This window comes from Cherax quadricarinatus, chromosome 25 (assembly GCF_038502225.1).
Source record: "Cherax quadricarinatus isolate ZL_2023a chromosome 25, ASM3850222v1, whole genome shotgun sequence".
Classification (NCBI taxonomy): Eukaryota; Metazoa; Arthropoda; class Malacostraca; order Decapoda; family Parastacidae; genus Cherax; species Cherax quadricarinatus.
This window is the reverse complement of record NC_091316.1, coordinates 39,386,462-39,405,590: the sequence shown is the minus strand read 5'-3', so window position 1 is coordinate 39,405,590 and position 19,129 is coordinate 39,386,462. Positions and strand designations below refer to the sequence as shown.

Below are 19,129 nucleotides of genomic sequence, written 5' to 3'. Positions count from 1 at the left end.
GCTCATGCATACCTGCTGGAAGTCCAAGCCCCTCGCACACAAAACCTCCTATATATAAAGGGATTATGGGAAACAGGCAGGCCGGACTTGAGTCCTGGAGATGGGAAGTACAGTGTCGGCATTGTGAAGGAGGGGTCTTAATGTTGTAGTTTTATAACTGTAATGTTAGCAAGCCTCTGGCAAGACAGTGATGGAGTGAATGATGGTGAAAGTTTTTCTTTTTCGGGCCACCCTGCCTTGGTAGGGTGGGCCGAAAAAGAAATACACACACACACACACACACACAATGTTGTGCGTGCCACTTACCACAATCTTCAACACGTCCCTGGAAACTGGGCAACTACGTGAAATATGGAAGACGGCAAATGTAGTTCCCATTTTTAAAAAAGGAGACAGAAAAGAGGCACTAAACTATAGACCTGTGTCATTGACGTGTATAGTATGCAAAGTTATGGAGAAGATTATCAGGAGAGTGGTGGAGCACCTGGAACGGAACTAGAGTATAAATGCCAACCAGCACGGATTCATGGAAGGCAAATCCTGTGTCACAAACCTTCTGGAGTTTTATGATAAAATAACAGAAGTAAGACACGAGAGAGAGGGGTGGGTTGATTGCATCTTCTTGGACTGCAAGAAGGCCTTTGCCACAGTTCCTCACAAGAGATTAGTGCAGAAGCTAGAGCATCAGGCGCATATAACAGGAAGGGCACTGCAATGGATCAGAGAATACCTGACAGGGAGGCAACAACGAGTCATGGTACGTAATGATGTATCACAGTGGGCACCTGTGACGAGCGGGGTCCCACAGGGGTCGGTCCTAGGACCAGTGCTATTTTTGGTATATGTGAACGACATGATGGAAGGGTTAGACTCAGAAGTGTCCCTGTTTGCAGATGATGTGAAGTTAATGAGGAGAATTAAATCTGATGAGGACCAGGCAGGACTTCAAAGAGACCTGGACAGACTGGACACCTGGTCCAGCAAATGGCTTCTCGAATTTAATCCTGCCAAATGCAAAGTCATGAAGATAGGGGAAGGGCACAGAAGACCACAGAGTATAGGCTAGGTGGCCGAAGACTGCAAACCTCACTCAAGGAGAAAAATCTGGGGGTGAGTACAACACCGAGCATGTCTCCGGAAGCACACATCAATCAGATAACTGCTGCAGCATATGGGCGCCTGGCAAACCTGAGAACAGCATTCCGATACCTTAGTAAGGAATCGTTCAAGACACTGTACACCGTGTATGTCAGGCCCATACTGGAGTATGCAGCACCTGTTTGGAACCCGCACTTGATAAAGCACGTCAAGAAACTAAAGAAAGTGCAAAGATTTGCGACAAGGTTAGTTCCAGAGCTAAGGGGAATGTCCTATGAAGAAAGATTAAGGGAAATCGGCCTGACGACACTGGAGGACAGGAGGGTCAGGGGAGACATGATAACGACATATAAAATACTGCGTGGAATAGACAAGGTGGACAAAGACAGTATGTTCCAGGGAGGGGACACAGAAACAAGAGGCCACAATTGGAAGTTGAAGACACAAATGAGTCAGATAGTAGGAAGTATTTCTTCAGTCATAGAGTTGTAAGGCAGTGGAATAGCCTAGAAAATGACGTAGTGGAGGCAGGAACCATACACAGTTTTAAGACGAGGTTTGATAAAGCTCATGGAGCGGGGAGAGAGAGGGCCCAGTAGCAACCGGTGAAGAGGCGGGGCCAGGAGCTAGGACTCGACCCCTGCAACCACAAATAGGCGAGTACAAATAGGTGAATACATACATACATATATACATATACATTATATATATATATATATATATATATTATATATATATATATATATATATATATATATATATATATATATATATATATATATAATATATATATATATATATGTATATATATATAATGCATGTATATATATATATCAAATATTCAGTTTTATAAATATTCCCTGAAAGCGGTGCATTATATTAGAGAGAGGATCTCCATTCATCTTGTATACCACTTTAGCTTGTATACCACTTTAGCTTGTATACTTATATTAGCTTGTATACCACTTTAGCTTGTATACTTATATTAGCTTGTATACCACTTTAGCTTGTATACCACTTTAGCTTGTATACCACTTTAGCTTGTATACCACTTTAGCTTGTATACCACTTTAGCTTGTATACCACTTTAGCTTGTATACCACTTTAGCTTGTATACCACTTTAGTTTGTATACCACTTTAGCTTGTATACCACTTTAGCTTGTATACCACTTTAGCTTGTATACCACTTATATTAGCTTGTATACCACTTTAGCTTGTATACCACTTTAGCTTGTATACCACTTTAGCTTGTATACCACTTTAGCTTGTATACCACTTTAGCTTGTATACCACTTTAGTTTGTATACCACTTTAGCTTGTATACCACTTTAGCTTGTATACCACTTTAGCTTGTATACCACTTTAGCTTGTATACCACTTTAGCTTGTATACCACTTTAGCTTGTATACCACTTTAGCTTGTATACCACTTATATTAGCTTGTATACCACTTTAGCTTGTATACCACTTTAGCTTGTATACCACTTTAGCTTGTATACCACTTTAGCTTGTATACCACTTTAGTTTGTATACCACTTTAGCTTGTATACCACTTTAGCTTGTATACCACTTTAGCTTGTATACCACTTTAGTTTGTATACCACTTTAGCTTGTATCCCACTTTAGCTTGTATACCACTTTAGCTTGTATACCACTTTAGCTTGTATACCACTTTAGCTTGTATACCACTTTAGCTTGTATACCACTTTAGCTTGTATACCACTTTAGCTTGTATACCACTTTAGCTTGTATACCACTTTAGCTTGTATACGATAACTGAGGTCACTTCCAACAGCCGAAGACGACGTAACTTGCTTAGAAGCGTTAAATTAATGTCGGATTATGACTGTGCCAATTATATTTAAATATATACTTAATATGTGCGTAATTTATAGCACTTAGTCGAGTCGAGACCACAGTTTTTTGGGGGTTGGGGGGGGGTTGGAGGGGGGTTTTGGAGGACTGGTGGGGAGGGTGAATTATTTTTCACTGGTCACGAATAACAATTGTAAACATTCAAAGGTTAATTAGGATGTGTTTTATTTAATTAGGATATGTTTTATTTTGTGTATATTTACTTTCTATTCAAGGGGCAAATAATACTTTCTACCATTTTTTTTTGTATATTTTCCAACCAATTTGCATAAAATTTTCAGCAAATATTGTCAACATATTTGCCTAAACATTCATAATGTTTATTAGGATAAAAAAAATAGCGACTTTGTGCCTAGGCTACGGAAGTAATGAGCTGACGCTTCTGGGATTCTTGGTACTGATCTTTAGCTCCTGGACATCTTGACAATAGCAGATGTTAGTAAGTTTATGTAAAGAGTCGAACTACAGCTCCTCAGCCTTGAGGTACAGGTACTTCATTACTTTGGAGATGAATGGTTCGTAGATGAATGGTTCAGAGAACCGACATGTTGATAAATTAGACACATGTGCAACTCTTGGGTATCTTTATTTAGGAAACGTTTCGCCACACAGTGGCTTCATCAGTCCATACGTAGGAGAAACTTGAAGAACAGGAGGAGAATGAGGTAATCAGTCCCTCAACCTTGAGTCGATGTGCTCAGTCCATCAATCTTGAGTAGAATACGGCAGATGAGCGGAGAAGCAGCTTATAAACCGTATGGCAAGAGAGGTGCAGCAGTCATAGGTGGTGTCACATTTGTTCAATGTGGAAGTAGGTCGTGCCCAAGAATTAGGCAAGCGAAGTATTCCTAAGTATTAAGATACCAAGAAGTTGCAGTGTCTGACAGGTTTGTAGATGAATGGTTCAGAGAACCGACATGTTGATAAATTAGACACATGTGCAACTCTTCATTACTTACACCTAAGAACAGATACCTAATGTAATGGGACATAGCAGACACCTTACGGATCATAGTGGACAGATTAAGCATCAGGTATCTTCATGTTTATAGAGTGTTTTTGGGTATTGCTGAAGTCCCGTTTAGTTTCAGTATTATATAAAAATAAAGAATAAACATCAGTTTTGTACATTAATAATATTAATACAGCTCTTGTTATGCACTGTTCAGGAAGATGGACATGTTCTTCAAACACTTGCTACACTGGACTGGAGTTCTTTCTACTACCGAAATACGCCAACGAGCTTGCAAAGGATGCTGTAAGGCTCCCAAATTTCAAAGTATGTGGAGAAGAGGACAAGAAGCTAAATCTGATGAATGGGGAACAAGTGTGATAGGCGGTCGAGGCAGAAGAGCAAGGGATGGCCGATGCTTTTTTCCTAAGAATGTTCCGATGAAACCGGATTTTCATTTTGTGGCTGAAGATAAACTGAAAACTGTACCTCGGGATTTTGAGAAGAGAACAATTTATATTGATGGTATACCTCGCGATGTCTATATCTACGGAGAAAATGCTGTGATCCTTCAGGACTGGAATGATCCTCGCATTTTGACGTTTGGGGCAGGGCATTGTAACATTGTCATTGACGAGGGAAAGTTAGTGTTACCCGTGAGAATAGGTGAAGATTATAAGGAATTCAGCATTGCAGGTGAGATTCACCATGTTAAACTTGGCGTACCCAGTCAGGAGTTAATACTGGATGGGAAAGGCTATCAATGCCTCATTGGTGGTAGGCCTATAACAGTCCACCTGGCTGGACAACCTCGAACTATCAGCCTGAATGGAAAGCCCCCATGTGTAAATATAAGTCCTGTTACATTTTCAGAATTTCTGTCTCAGATGACCTCAAGCAAAGTTACCATGCATTCTTCAGTTGGAATGTTCTTGTCCAAGGACGTTTTCATTTCTCGTCACGGACCGCCCTCACGGAGTTTTCCATTGGATAGATCTTTACACACAGGGCCTTCTCAAGGCCCTCCATACTATCACAGTCTACCTTTGGGGCCACCATTTCAAGTACCTGAAATGCGGAGTCTAGGGCCCACGTTTTTCCAAGCTTCAGAGGCTGTGCCCCCGCCGAGAGAGAGGCTGATCACAACTACGACGAGCCAGCTGCCTCCACAGCCAGAAACTCTGCCGGTTATCAACGTGAATCACCCTCCTCCATATACCATTCCAGGACGGTACATGAGCAGTCAACTGGCGACAGATGTTATCAAGCAAAACCTGACTCGTGCTCCCCTTGTATATTCCAAGGAACCTCACGAGGTAATGATACAAGAGTATAAGAATATAGAGGGCGAGAAAAATAACAACGATGAAGCGATATCATTTGAATTTATGTTCGACTTAAAGAATCTTTGCAAGTAAGTTCTATATTATTAGTAGTAGTAGTATCACTGGTAGTAGTAGTATCAATAGTAGTAGTAGCAATAGTAGTAGTAGCAACAGTAGTAGTAGCAACAGTAGCATTAATAGCAGTAGTAATTAGTAATAGCAGTAGTAGTAAGAGTAGCAGCAGCAGTAGCATTAGTAGCAGTAGCAGTCGTAGTAGTAGCTCTTGTAGTATTACATTGGTCAATGAAATTAAACTTAATTTTCTTATTAAAGATTAATATACATCTTTCTGAACCGTTTTAGAAGTTGATTTTCCAATCTGTTTTAGTTTGTCAAGTCACAGATCTACCTGAACAGAGTACATGAGTATATATAGAGAGCAAAGTGACTTGGAGTCAGGTGGAGAATACTGAAGCTGGATATGAGAAGGACCTGCACAGAATGGGCAGGTAGGTTGGTTACTATTTAGGACAATACAGCATTTTCCTGGTAAGTGGTTCAGTTACATTTTAAAAGCTGTTGTTTGGGTTGAAATTTAATATACTACAGTGCATGTTATTCACTTATTAAATGCATTTTAACACAGAAAACTTAATGGCCAGTATCGAGCAGATACTGCATTCCATCTTCGTTGATAAGAGTTTTCTAGTTGAAATCTGACACACATGTGCAGCATCTGGTTATCTGTATTGTAGACGTTTCGCCAACCAGTGGCTTTATCAATACAGATTCTACGACATAATTTGAAGATAAATACATGAGTGGGTGTGGGTGGGTGTGAGTTGGACCTGACTAGCTTGTGCTGCTGGGTCTGGTACAGTGCTCCATCCTTGACTGGGGATGACCAGACTGGTTGGGTCATTGGTCTAATCCGGGGGGGGGGGATATGGACCTGCTCTGCATGGGTCAGTAGGCCTGTTGGTGTTCCTTCTTTCTTATGTTCTTATATACAAAAGTTAAGATAATCAATCCCTCAGCCTTGGTGTTGGTGTTATGAACACCGTAGTGGTGAACATTCTGGAGCAGAGGTATTGATAGTCACGTCTAAAAATAACAAAAAGGCACAATACCGTGACTGGAACGAAACACAAATAACCCGCACATAAAAGAGAAGCTTACGACGACGTTTCGGTCCTGTCTTCCTGTCGGTATTATATACAATTCTTGTACTACTACTACTACCTCCACCTCTTCCTGCCTATATATAGCCGTCCTGCTCCACCTCTGTTAGTGTGACTTTGTCAATGGTCCAAGTCGGACCGAAACGTCGTCGTAAGCTTCTCTCTCTTATGTGCGGGTTATTTGTGTTTAGTCACGTCTACAATAAACATACCCAGATGTTGCACATGTCTCACTTTTCATCTTGTCCGTATTATAGACCATTATTGTAGACCATTATTGTAGACCATTATTGTAGACCATTATTGTAGACCATTATTGTTCAGTTCTCTAGTTGGTATAAACCTTGGTAATAAATACCGACAAGTTGGTTTAGAAAGACACGTAAGCAAACACTATAACACTATAACCAAGGTCCCAGGACCGAAACGTTTTCTAATAAATATGTTATAGTGTTTGCTTACGTGTCTTTCTAAACCTGTTCTCTAGTTACCCAAATTGGTTCGCATATAAAGCGTTCTGTTTCTAATTTTAATATATTGTGGCCTGGCTGGCAAGGCTCTCGCTTCACACACGAAGGACCCGGGTTTGATTCCCGGCGAGGTGGAAAAATTTCGACGCATTTCCTTATACCTGTTGTCCTGTTCGCCTAGCAGCAAGTAGGTACCTGGGTGTTAGTCGTCTGGTGTGGGTCGCATCCTGGAGGACAAGATTGAGGACCACAATGGAAATAAAACAGTCCTCGATGACACACTTGGGTTATCCTGGGTAGCTAACCCTCCGGGGTTAAAAATCCGAACGAAATCTTATCTTCTAAACCTCCCTCGTATAGCACTTCCCTATTGGGTGACCAAAACTCCCTTTCTTTATCTTTGCAACACTGACTTTTGGAAATCTCTCAAAAAGGTAGAGAATCCCACTTGAATACTCCGTAACCACCGCCTTATTAATCATTTTCATTAATTCAAGGTTAATATTGAGTGAGGGTGGAGGGGGGGGGATAATGAACTAATAGAACACATTGAACACACTGAACACTGTTCATTCCTGGACTGTATGTGGGTCTTAGTTGCCAATAATGTCTGCTGTACCACAGTTGTTCCATAGACATAGGAAGCAACAATATTTCGTGAGCCCTCCTAGCATGCCCATTAACATATCAATCAATGACCGATACTAGTGCTGTATTGGATAGCATCAGAGTATCTTAAGTCTCCTTGTGATGTACGGAATGGGAGATGGGTACATACCCATCTCCCATTCCGACTTTGCATCTGTATGCAGGATAACAAGTTCCAAGCTTCGATATGAAGAATCGATGAAATGAAGCTAGTGAAATGTTATGTGTTTATGTGAAAATTTGGTGAAAGGTCCAGTGATATGGCAGTAACGGGGTGAACAGATTACTATGAACATTAAAATGGTATAAAATACCGACAGGTTGTTAGGTAAGACACATATGCAACAGTTAGGTATCTTTATTATGAAACGTTTCGCCTACACAGTAGGCTTCTTCAGTCAAGTACAGAAAAGTTGATAGAAGCAGAAGATACTTGAAGAGATTGCTGGTTTACTGGCATGAAGGGTAGGGTATGGCACGGGTTCCATGCTGCATCTGCGCTACTAGCGGTGTCGAGTCCTCTTGGGCGCGGAGGGAGATTTCTGGCCCTTTCATTCCTCCTAGGAACTATCCCTCCCCGGTCCCCCCTTTTTTTTTCTTTTTTTTATTTTTATTTTCTTTTCTTCTTTCTTTTTTTTTCTTAAAAACAAAAAGAAAGAAGTAACCTAACCATGGCAGCCCTAGTCCATGAACCTGGTACCCCCGGGCCCCTTCTTGATACCGCACCCCGTTCTGACCCCGCCTCGTCTTTGGACCACTCTTCAGACATTCCTCATGCCTCTGTACCTATTGCCGGTGCTGTTTCCTCACCCGCTTCAGGTACTGAGGCCTCGACTGACTCCTTCGATTTATCAGACCTTCGCTCTCCTCTGACTATGCTTCCGGCCTCTCCCTCTACGGTGCGGCAATTTTCAAATCGCCGACCCGTTCCACGTCGGACCAACTCTGGTCCCACGCCTAAACGTCAACGACAATTACCTGCTGATGATACTTCTCCACCTTCACCTTCTCGTTCTTCTCAGAAACGATCGACACGTCCTTCACTACCTTTCCACGCTCAGTTTCAGACTGAACAGTGGACTAAATTCTTCACTTTACGACCAACTTCCTCTACTGCCTATCTTTCTGACCATAGTATTGGCAAGGCACTCCTACGCCATGTTGGTAAAGATATTTCTTTTCATGCTCTTAAGAGCGGTACGCGCATCATTACCGTACAGAATGCTACCCAGGCTCGTGAGCTCTCTCGTCTTTCCCATATAGATACTGTTCCTGTCACCCTTGAAAAACATCATTCCCTCAATTCTTGTAGTGGTACCGTTATTCTGCCCCATACCATAGTTCAACAAAATTTCCAGACATGTGGCACCGACATTCTAGAACAGCTGGAACTCCAAGATCTCCCAATCCTCAAGGTAGACACTTACGTTCTTCCTGCCCGTGGGCGGAGACGATACCCTAGCAATGTGGCTCGTTTAACTTTTGACAGCCGAGAACTCCCATCCTCCGTTTATATAGCAGGACATCGGTTACAAGTTCGAAAGGTGATCCCTACACCACAACAGTGTAGAAATTGCTGGCGATTTGGCCATCCAGCGAAATATTGCAGATCTATCGCCGAATGCCCAGTCTGTGGTGCCGATGACCATTCTAATACGTCTTGCAATCGATCTCCCTCTTGCCTTAACTGTCATGAGGCTCACCCTTCGTACTCTCGCCGTTGTCAGGTCTATTTAAACGAGCGGGAAATCCGTTACCTCAAAGAGACAGAAGGTCTCCCTTATGCCATGGCAGTTTCTCATCTCCGCCTCCAAGGGAGACTCCCACGTGTTTCTTATTCCCGTGTTTCAAAACGTCCCCCCACTTCTGGTATCCCATCTTCTACACCCACCTCTGTGGTTACCTCTCCCATAATCACTCCTGTATCTAATCCTTTTGCTGTCCTCGGCTCAGACGTCCCTACTTCAACGCCTCAGTCTAATCTCGCTTCTTCGAGTTCTCTCTTACAAGCCTCAGTATCGACGAGACCTCGTACGACACCTCTTCCCAATCGTCCCTCTACTTCTCAAAAGTCAAAAAAAGGTCCGGTAACACCTCCTACCCATCTTCCACCTCCTCATTTTACCCTCCCTGTCTCTGTCCCTAGTTCTTCCCCTCTCACTGGCTCAGTTACAAGTGCAGAGGTTCACCCTCCTCCTCGTAATGTACCTTCCTCCCCTGTTCCCTCCCAAGTTTCTTCCTCTTCTGCCACCTCCCAGGTTCCTGTCTCTTCTGTCCCCTGCCACGCTTCTCCAGTTCCCTCCACCCTTTCGCCCCCCCCTACCTTGGTACAGTCCAATACAGTTCCAATCTTTACTCATCCTCCCCCTACCATTCCCAATATTGTCTCCCATACGACATCTCTGAATTCCGAAACACTTGAAGCAATCTCTGAATATATTGCAGAGACCAAACCATCAATGGACACTGATCCACCTTCCGCTCTTTCTCTCTCCTCTGCTCCATCTGCGCAACTCCTTTCTTCACAGCGCACCGTTCCTTCGCTGCTTGAACATTTTCCACTGCCTCCGCATGTGGACTTTTCTAACCCTTCTAGTCCGTAGGAACCCTTACCTGCGGATTTCAAGTATCTTTATCATTGCCAATCATGGCCTTTTTACAGTGGAATATACGCGGCCTCAGGGGTAATCGGGGTGAGCTTCAGATGTTACTCTCCCAGTTTGCCCCTGTTGGTGTTTGCTTACAGGAACCAAAATTACACTCTGCTGTTATTTCTCACATCTCAGGCTATAATTTATTGTATTCTTCAGATCCTTTTCCTGATGGGACCTTTAATGAAAGTGCCCTTCTTCTCCGCACTGATATTCCGTACCATCAGCTATTTGTTCATACTTCGCTGCATTACACAGCAGCCCGTATCCACTTACATAGGTGGTATACGCTCTGTTCTTTATATCTCTCTCCTTCTCGGGCATTATCTATTCCGGATTTTGCCTTCCTTGTTTCGTCATTACCGCCACCGATTCTGTTACTTGGTGATTTTAATGCCCACCATTTCCTCTGGGGAGGGTCTCACTGTGATTCCCGTGGAATTCAGTTAGAGGCTTTTCTTGCCACCCACCCCCTCCATGTTTTAAATACAGGTACTCACACCCATTTTGATCCTCGGACTCATACTCTCTCTTGCATCGATCTCTCAGTTTGCTCTTCCTCCGCCGCATTAGACTTTACTTGGTCTGTTCTCCCGGACTTACATGACAGTGATCATTTCCCAATCATTCTTACTTCCCCTTCATATTCGCCACCTCTTCGCACCCCACGCTGGCAATTTAATCGGGCAAATTGGAACCTTTACTCACACCTGACTGTTTTTAAAGAGGTTCCTTCTTCGTCCTCCATCGATGAGCTTTTACACCTCTTCTCGTCCTCCGTTTTCACCGCAGCTTCTCATTCTATACCCCAAACTTCGGGCAGGCATTCTCAGAAATGCGTGCCTTGGTGGTCTCCTGCTTGTGCTCGTGCAGTACGTTTGAAACGCGCTGCATGGGGCAGGTACCGGTACAATAGAACCACAGAGCGACTCCTTGATTTTAAACAGAAGCGTGCGATCGCTCGCCGTGTCATCCGTGACGCTAAACGCACTTGCTGGCGAGATTATGTCTCCACCATCACCTCTGCTTCCTCTATGAGTGCAGTCTGGAAAAAAGTACGAAAACTGAGTGGTAAATATTCTCCTGACCCGGCTCCTGTTCTGCGGGTTGCCGGTGTTGATATAGCAAACCCACTAGATGTTGCCAATGAAATTGGCAATCATCTGGTCCGTATTTCTCAGGGACTCCATCTATGCCCCTCATTTCTTTCCTCAAAGTCTGCCAGAGAGTTAGCACCCTTGGACTTTTCTTCTCTCAGAGAAGAACAGTATAATGTGCCTTTTACACTTCAAGAACTGGAGGCAACACTCTCAGCTTGTCGATCATCGGCAGCTGGGCCCGACGACATTCATATTCGTATGCTACAACATTTACATCAGTCAGCCCTTGCAGTCCTATTACGCCTTTACAATCTTATTTGGTCACAAGGAGTTCTTCCACAGCTGTGGAAATCCGCCATTGTTCTCCCTTTCCGCAAACCAGGCACTACGGGACATGAAACCTCCCACTATCGTCCCATTGCTCTTACCAGTGCAGTTTGCAAAGTAATGGAACGTCTAGTAAATAGACGTTTAGTGTGGTATTTAGAGACACACAACAGTCTCTCCACTCGTCAATATGGCTTTCGTAAGGGACGTTCTACCATAGACCCCTTACTGCGCTTGGATACGTATGTTCGTAATGCCTTTGCGAATAACCACTCAGTTATTGCCATATTTTTTGACCTTGAGAAGGCATATGACACAACTTGGAGGTATAATATTTTAGCCCAAGCCCACTCCTTAGGCCTTCGAGGCAATCTACCATCCTTCCTTAAGAACTTTTTAACTGACAGGCATTTCCGTGTTCGGGTTAATAATGTGCTCTCCCCGGACTTTGTCCAAGCTGAAGGTGTCCCCCAGGGATGTGTTCTGAGCACAACACTTTTTCTCCTTGCTATTAATGATTTGGCCTCTAGTCTTCCATCAAATATTTGGTCATCACTCTATGTTGATGACTTCGCTATTGCCTGTGCAGGCGCTGACTGTCACCTCCTTACAGTTTCTCTCCAGCATGCAGTCGACCGTGTTTCCAATTGGGCCACCACACATGGGTTTAAATTTTCCAGCACTAAAACCCACCAAATCACTTTCACTAGACGCTCTGTCATCTCTGATCATCCTTTGTACCTCTATGGCTCACGTATCCCTGAACGTGATACAGTCAAGTTTCTGGGCCTCCTCTTTGATCGTAGGTTATCCTGGAAACCTCACATTACCTCTCTGAAGGCAACTTGTCACAGCCGGCTGAACCTTCTTAAAACCCTTGCTCATCTTTCGTGGGGAGCTGATCGTCGAACCCTCCTTCACCTACATTCCACCCTTATTTTATCGAAACTTGATTATGGTGACCAGATCTATTCAGCGGCATCTCCTGCTACTCTCTCTAGCCTTAACCCCATTCATCACCAAGGATTACGTTTATGCCTTGGTGCTTTTCGCTCTTCCCCTGTCGAAAGCCTCTATGCAGAAGCGAACGTTCCATCCTTATCCGATCGCCGTGATGCCCATTGCCTGCGCTACTATGTACGCTCTCATGATCTCCGCAATCCTTCCATTTATAGAATGGTCACTGATATTAGTAGACATTCTTTATTTGTTCGCCGCCCCTGCTTACTCCGTCCCTTCTCTCTTCGCCTTCATTCGCTCTTGTCTTCTCTTCAACTACCACCTTTCTATGTACATGTAGCATCTCACTTTTCCCTACCCCCCTGGGAAGTTCCAGCTGTTCGAGTCTGTTCTTTCTCCCTCCCTTGCTCGAAAGCCCAACTGTCTACGGTCGCTTCCCGCTCTCTTTTTCTTGACCACTTTCACTCTCATTCTCATGCCATTGCTGTGTACACAGATGGCTCTAAGTCTTCTGACGGCGTAGGATTCGCAGCAGTGTTTCCGGACAGCGTCGTACAAGGGCATTTACTATCTTCAGCTAGTATTTTTACTGCTGAATTATATGCCATCCTTACAGCACTTATCCGTATTGCATCTATGCCTGTGTCATCATTTGTGGTTGTCTCAGACTCCCTTAGTGCTTTACAGGCTATACAAAAATTTGATACACCTCACCCCTTAGTCCTCCGTATCCAACTTTGGCTACGCCGCATCTTTACTAAGCATAAAGATATTGTTTTTTGTTGGGTCCCTGGTCATGTTGACGTACAGGGCAATGAACAGGCAGACACTGCTGCGCGGTCAGCAGTACATGACCTACCAGTTTCTTATAGAGGTATTCCATGTACGGACTATTTTGCTGTAATATCTTCCCACCTTCACACCCGTTGGCAACAACGTTGGTCTACTATGCTCGGCAACAAACTTCAGTCTATTAAACCGAGTATAGGTTACTGGCCGTCTTCTTATCACCAGTGTCGAGGTTGGGAGACTACTCTCTCCCGTCTTCGCATTGGCCATACTCGTCTTACTCATGGATATCTCATGGAGAGGCGTCTTGCTCCTCTCTGTGAGAATTGCCAAGCTCCATTATCAGTCAGCCACATTCTGTTGGACTGCCCACTTTATCAACGAGCACGCAGAATTTACCTCTGTCGTCGTCTTCGCCCCGCTGCTCTCTCTTTACCTTCCCTTCTCGCTGATGGACCCACCTTTCATCCGGACTCTCTCATTGACTTTTTGACAACGACTGACTTACTTCACAAATTCTGATACTTTCAGCCCTTTCTACTTGTATCTCTTGCTACCCTCTACCCCCGTACTATCCCCTGCCCCGCTGTTTTCTGTAACCTGCTGATCATCTGTATTCTACAGTCGTTACAGTATTTCTGAGTCTTTTCAATCTTATTTGGACATGAGGGGTTCTCCCTCAACAATGGAAATGTGTGACTGTATTACCGTTTCGCAAACCAGGCACCTCGGGGTTTGATACCTCTCACTATCGTCCCATTGCTCTGACCGGTGTAGTCTGCAAAGTGATGGAACAGTTGGTGAATAGACGTTTGATATGATATTTGGAGACTCACGATAGTCTTTCACCTCAACAATGTGGCTTTCGCAAGGGCCGCTCTACTTTGGAACCATTGCTTCACTTAGATACGTATGTGCGAAATGCCTTCGCTAATAAACACACTATCCAAGCAATCTTTTTGATCTCGAGAAGGCATATGACATCACTTGGAAGTATAACGTCTTAGCCCACGCCACTCCTTAGGTCTCTGTGGTAATCTACCAGCCTTCCTTGCTGCTTTCTTATCTACCTGACATTTTCGTGTCCGTTTTGGCGCCTCGCTTTCCTCAGACTTTTTTCAGGCTGAGGGAGTCCCACAAGGTTGTGTTCTCAGCACTACCTTTTTTCTCTTGGCTATAAATGGCCTACCTTCCGTTCTTCCATCGCATATTTGGTCGTCATTTTATGTGGATTACTTCGCTATAGCTTACGGATTGACTGGGTTTTCCACTGGGCCACTTCTCATGGATTTAAATTTTCTAGTACGAAAACCCTTTTCATTACCTTCACTAGACGTCCTCTTGTCCCAGATATTCCATGGTATTTACACGGTTCACATATCCCGGAATGTGATACGGTCAAGTTTCTTGGCTATCTCTTCGATCGCCGGTTGACTTGGAAACCTCACATTTCCTCTTAGAAAGCAGCTTGCCATGGTCAGCTGAATCTCCTTAAAATTCTAGCGCATCGCTCATGGGGAGCAGATCCCCGGACTCTCCTTCAATTGCATTCCACCCTAGTCTTGTCCAAGCTGGATTTTGGCGACCAAGTCTATTCTGCGGCTTGTCCTACAACTCTAAGTTAGATCCTCTTCATCATCAGGGTCTACGTTTATGCCTTGGTGCCTTTCGTTCATCTTCTGTTGAAAGTTTCTATGCAGAGGCGAATGTTCCTTCCTTAGCTGATCGCCGTGATACTCAATGCCTTTGTTACTTTCTTCGCCCTCATGACCTTCCTTCTACGTAGAGGTTGGTCTCAGATGTTACTAGATGCCCATTATTTGTTTGGCACCCCCTGCTTACTCCGATCGTTTCCTCTTCGTCTTCACTCCGGTCTTCTCTCCAGTTGCCTTCCTTGTATGTTCATTTAGCATCCGCCTTTCCCTTCCTTCTGGGGAGGTTCCGACGGTTCGTGTGTTCTCCGCTACTGCGATGCGCCAAAGCTCTCCTACCTATGACTGCTTCTCGCTCTCTCTTTCTTGATCACTTACGGTGGCATGCTCATACCGTCGCTGCTTACAGATGATTCTAAATCTTCTGACGGTGTTGGGATCGCGGCTGTTCCCTGACGATGTCATCCAAGGTCATTTGTTAGACTAAGTATTTTTTATCGCCGAGTTGTATGCCGTCCTCATAGTGCTTCTCCGTATTACATGTTTCCTTCGGCGTTTGTGATCATTTTGCATAACCTCAGCGCTTTACAGTCCATTAAACAACTTGATTTCCCTCATCCATTGGTCTTCCATATTCAACTTTGGTTTCACCGTGTAGCTAGCAAAAACAAACACGTCATTTTCTGTTGGATCCCTGGACACGTTGATGTGCAGGGCAATGAACATGCGGACGCTTCCGCGCGGTTTGTGCATAATCTTCTGATTTCCTATGGAGGTATTCCGTTCAGGGATTATTTTACCGTCATCTTTGCCCGTTTTCGGGGCCGTTGACAACAAGGTGGTCAGACATGTATCATAAATTACACTCTTTTAAACTGCTTTTGGGTTTGTGGCCATCTTCTTACCACTGTTGCCGTACTAGGAAGACTGCACTCTCCCGTCTCTGCATCGTGCATACTCGCCTATCAATTGGGTATCTGGTGGAGCGACACCCTATTCCTCTCTGAGGTTTGTCTGGTCCCTATTTATGTTCTTCACTTTCATGTGGATTGTCCGGTTTACCAGCGAGTTCGCAGGATTTACCTCCGCCGACGCCCTATCACTCTTACCTTATCTTCCTATCTTGCAGACGGTCCTGCCTTTGACTTACGGTCACTTTTTGACTTTTTGCCAGCAACTACTTTTTACGAACGTTGACAGCCCCCTTTTCTCCCCTCACCTCTGATCCCCTCTCCACCTAGCTGTTTATAGCCCTGGCACTATTTTCTGCCCCCAGCGCTGCATGACCCTTGTCGGTTTAGCGCTTTATTTGTAATATAGATAATGGATGTTCAATGATGTAAGCAAGAAATGGCTAGCAATTAAATTGGAAGCAACATTGGTGGAGAACACACAAAATCCTCCCAAAGAAGAAAGATTTTGTAATAAAAATATGCAGGAAAGTGCCTGAAAAGTGGATTTTTTTAGGCAAGGCATATAAATCCAGAGAATATTGTAGTTGGGATAAATAAGAGTGTGAGAGTAAGATTTTAGGAAGTACAGGATTTATAGATAGGACTTAATTAAGGTGAAGTGAATCAAATTAAGAATCTTGTAGATGAGTAAAGTGGTGAATTCGTTGTGAGTGAAGCCACTGTTTTATAATTTTCGATCTATATTTTTCAATAAAAGAAGTAATTTTTCCCCCTGCAGACGAAATAAGAGTCTCATAGTCGCTCTGTACAGTGGAAAACAGTGTTCTTCTTGTGAGCGGCGATTTAAGCCTGAACAAGTACTTCAGTATTCGCAACACTTGGATTGGCATTTCCGATACAACAAACGTCAGAGAAAGTCGACCAGCGAACCATACTCTCGCATGTTCTACTTATCAACTGAAGACTGGTTGATGTTTGAAGAAATTGATGATGGTGATAACAAAGGTAAGTCATTATCATCATTTGTAAGTGAAATAAGATTGTGTGTTTCGTACAACTGGTTTATATAACTTAGTATGAGAGGCCATGTGAATGTTCGATACAGATGTTTTCTTACAGTAAAAATTAGATTCTTTTACCTCATGCACAAGAGATAGTTACTGAGTATGTCTGATTTTTTCATTCTCTGATTAAGACATAATGCTGCCAATAGATTTTTCTGACTCTTCATCCTTAAAACTAAAGACATTATACAGAAGTGATTTTGAGCTATCATCTGGCAGGGAGGTTTAGAAAATGGTCTTTCTCAAACTAACAAAGTCTGAATAACAAAAATTGATGGAAGATATTTCATCATCACTTGTTGATTAAATCTCCTACAAATTACATACTTTGTGAAGAAAATTATTTGAAAAGATTGTGTGAAGACAGTGGATACACGTTCTGTACAGGCAAGATAGTCGAGGTGTGTACTGCAGTAAATTGACTTAAAAAAAAATATTCTTTGTCATTAACGCTGAATTAAAATATCTTCTATTAACAGTACCAATTGTGTTTGAACTGGAGGACCTGAATGCAACCATACCAGAAGAGGAAGCTGAGAAACCAAGTGTAGCTGTGTCTCCAGACTCGACTTCAGGAGTGTGTCCCGTCTGCCAGGAAGCTTTTTCCCAGTTCTTCCATCAGGAAGCTGAAGAATGGCGATATGAAAATGTTAAACGTGTTGACGGTGCCAACTTTCACCCGGACTGTTACCAAGATATGCTTGTGGTAAGTCAAAACTACACTTGCATATATTATTTACATTCATTACTTTTGGACACTAAAACCACAAAACGAGATAGAAGGGGCAGATTTAATATGCCTTACAGAATGTCTGGAAGTGTTGTTTCTTAAAGACTTGGTACTTTGACACTTCTGTCCTACTTAAATTGTTCTTAATTAACACTACTCACACTTAATGTAAACAAACTAAATAATGTGGAACATAGTCTCAATGAGTACCTTTAAACATTCAGTTTATTCTAAAAGTAAAAAAAAAAAGTGTACACATTAATCGACTACTTCAGTTGCTTCCTGAAGGATGGACGACCACCACAGATGCTGCAGAGATGGGATTTAAAGTTTTTTCATGGAGGCCTCTTCAATGGGGGCTCCTTGTTGTGGTGAAGAGGCTCTTGGTCTGTGGAATTAGACCTGTCGGTCTCCTTCCTAAGACTGAACCTAATTACCCCCAATCCCCCCTTCCCTATCCCATCCTCCCCATCCTCCACTTTTTCCTTTACTCCTCCTCCTCCCCACCCCTCCCTTTTGCCCTTCCTTTTTGGCCTTTGGGATTTTTTCCCACAAGCACGCTAATTCCTAGGTAGGGGAAAGGGAACCGGGGTCCATCCCATTCCATTGAGGTTCTTGGCGGTGGCGTAGTTTGCCGTGGAATCTGGATTGCCTGGGGATATCGTGATCCCTCTCCGGTATACCGGAGGGTGGCTTTGGGTGTGTCTCGGGTGACGGGTGTATCTCTGGAAGCCACCTTTCAGATTCCAGGGGAGGTGGCCAAAGGAGGCATGCTTTGTGGTGGATATCCGGCCGCCCTCTCTTTTGTCCACCGAGGTAGCTCGGCAGATGTGAGGCTGCTATCCCGGATTGCTGGTTTACTGGCATGATGGGTAGGGTATGGCACGGGTTCCATGCTGCATCTGCGCTACTTGCGGTACTGAGGTCCTCTTGGGCGCAGAGGGAGATTTCTGGCCCTTTCAATCCTCCTAGGAGCTATCCCTCCCCGGTCCCCCCTTTTTTTTATTCTTTTTATATTTTTATTTTCTTGTATCTTTTTTTTTCTTAAAAACAAAAAGAAATAAGTAACCTAATCATGGAAGCCCTAGTCCATGAACCTGCTACCCCCAGGCGTCTTGATACAGCACCCCGTTCTGACCCCGCCTAGTCTTTGGACCACTCTTCGGACACTCCTCGTGCCTCTGTACCTCTTGCCGGTGCTATTTCCTCACCCGCTTCAGGTACTGAGGTCTCGACCGACTCCGTCGATTTATCTGACCTCCACTCTCCTTTGACTATGCTTCCAGCCTCTCCCTCTATGATGCAGCAATTTTCGAATTGCCGGCCCGTTCCACATCGGACCAACTCTGGTCCACGCCTAAACGCCAACGACAATTACCCACTGATGATACTT

General features: G+C 43.8%; 1 protein-coding gene across 2 annotated transcripts in view; it reads left to right on the top strand.

Moving 5' to 3' along the window:
• Positions 1-19,129, top strand: part of LOC128689970 (polyadenylation and cleavage factor homolog 11-like) — a 68,873-nt gene that overhangs the window by 35,132 nt on the left and 14,612 nt on the right. For both annotated transcript variants that reach the window (XM_070088700.1, XM_070088699.1), the window contains exons 3-5: positions 4,143-5,339; positions 16,721-16,947; positions 17,486-17,712. In XM_070088700.1, coding sequence (XP_069944801.1) covers positions 4,143-5,339; positions 16,721-16,947; positions 17,486-17,712 — 1,651 coding nt within the window. The remainder of the gene's footprint in view (positions 1-4,142; positions 5,340-16,720; positions 16,948-17,485; positions 17,713-19,129) is intronic.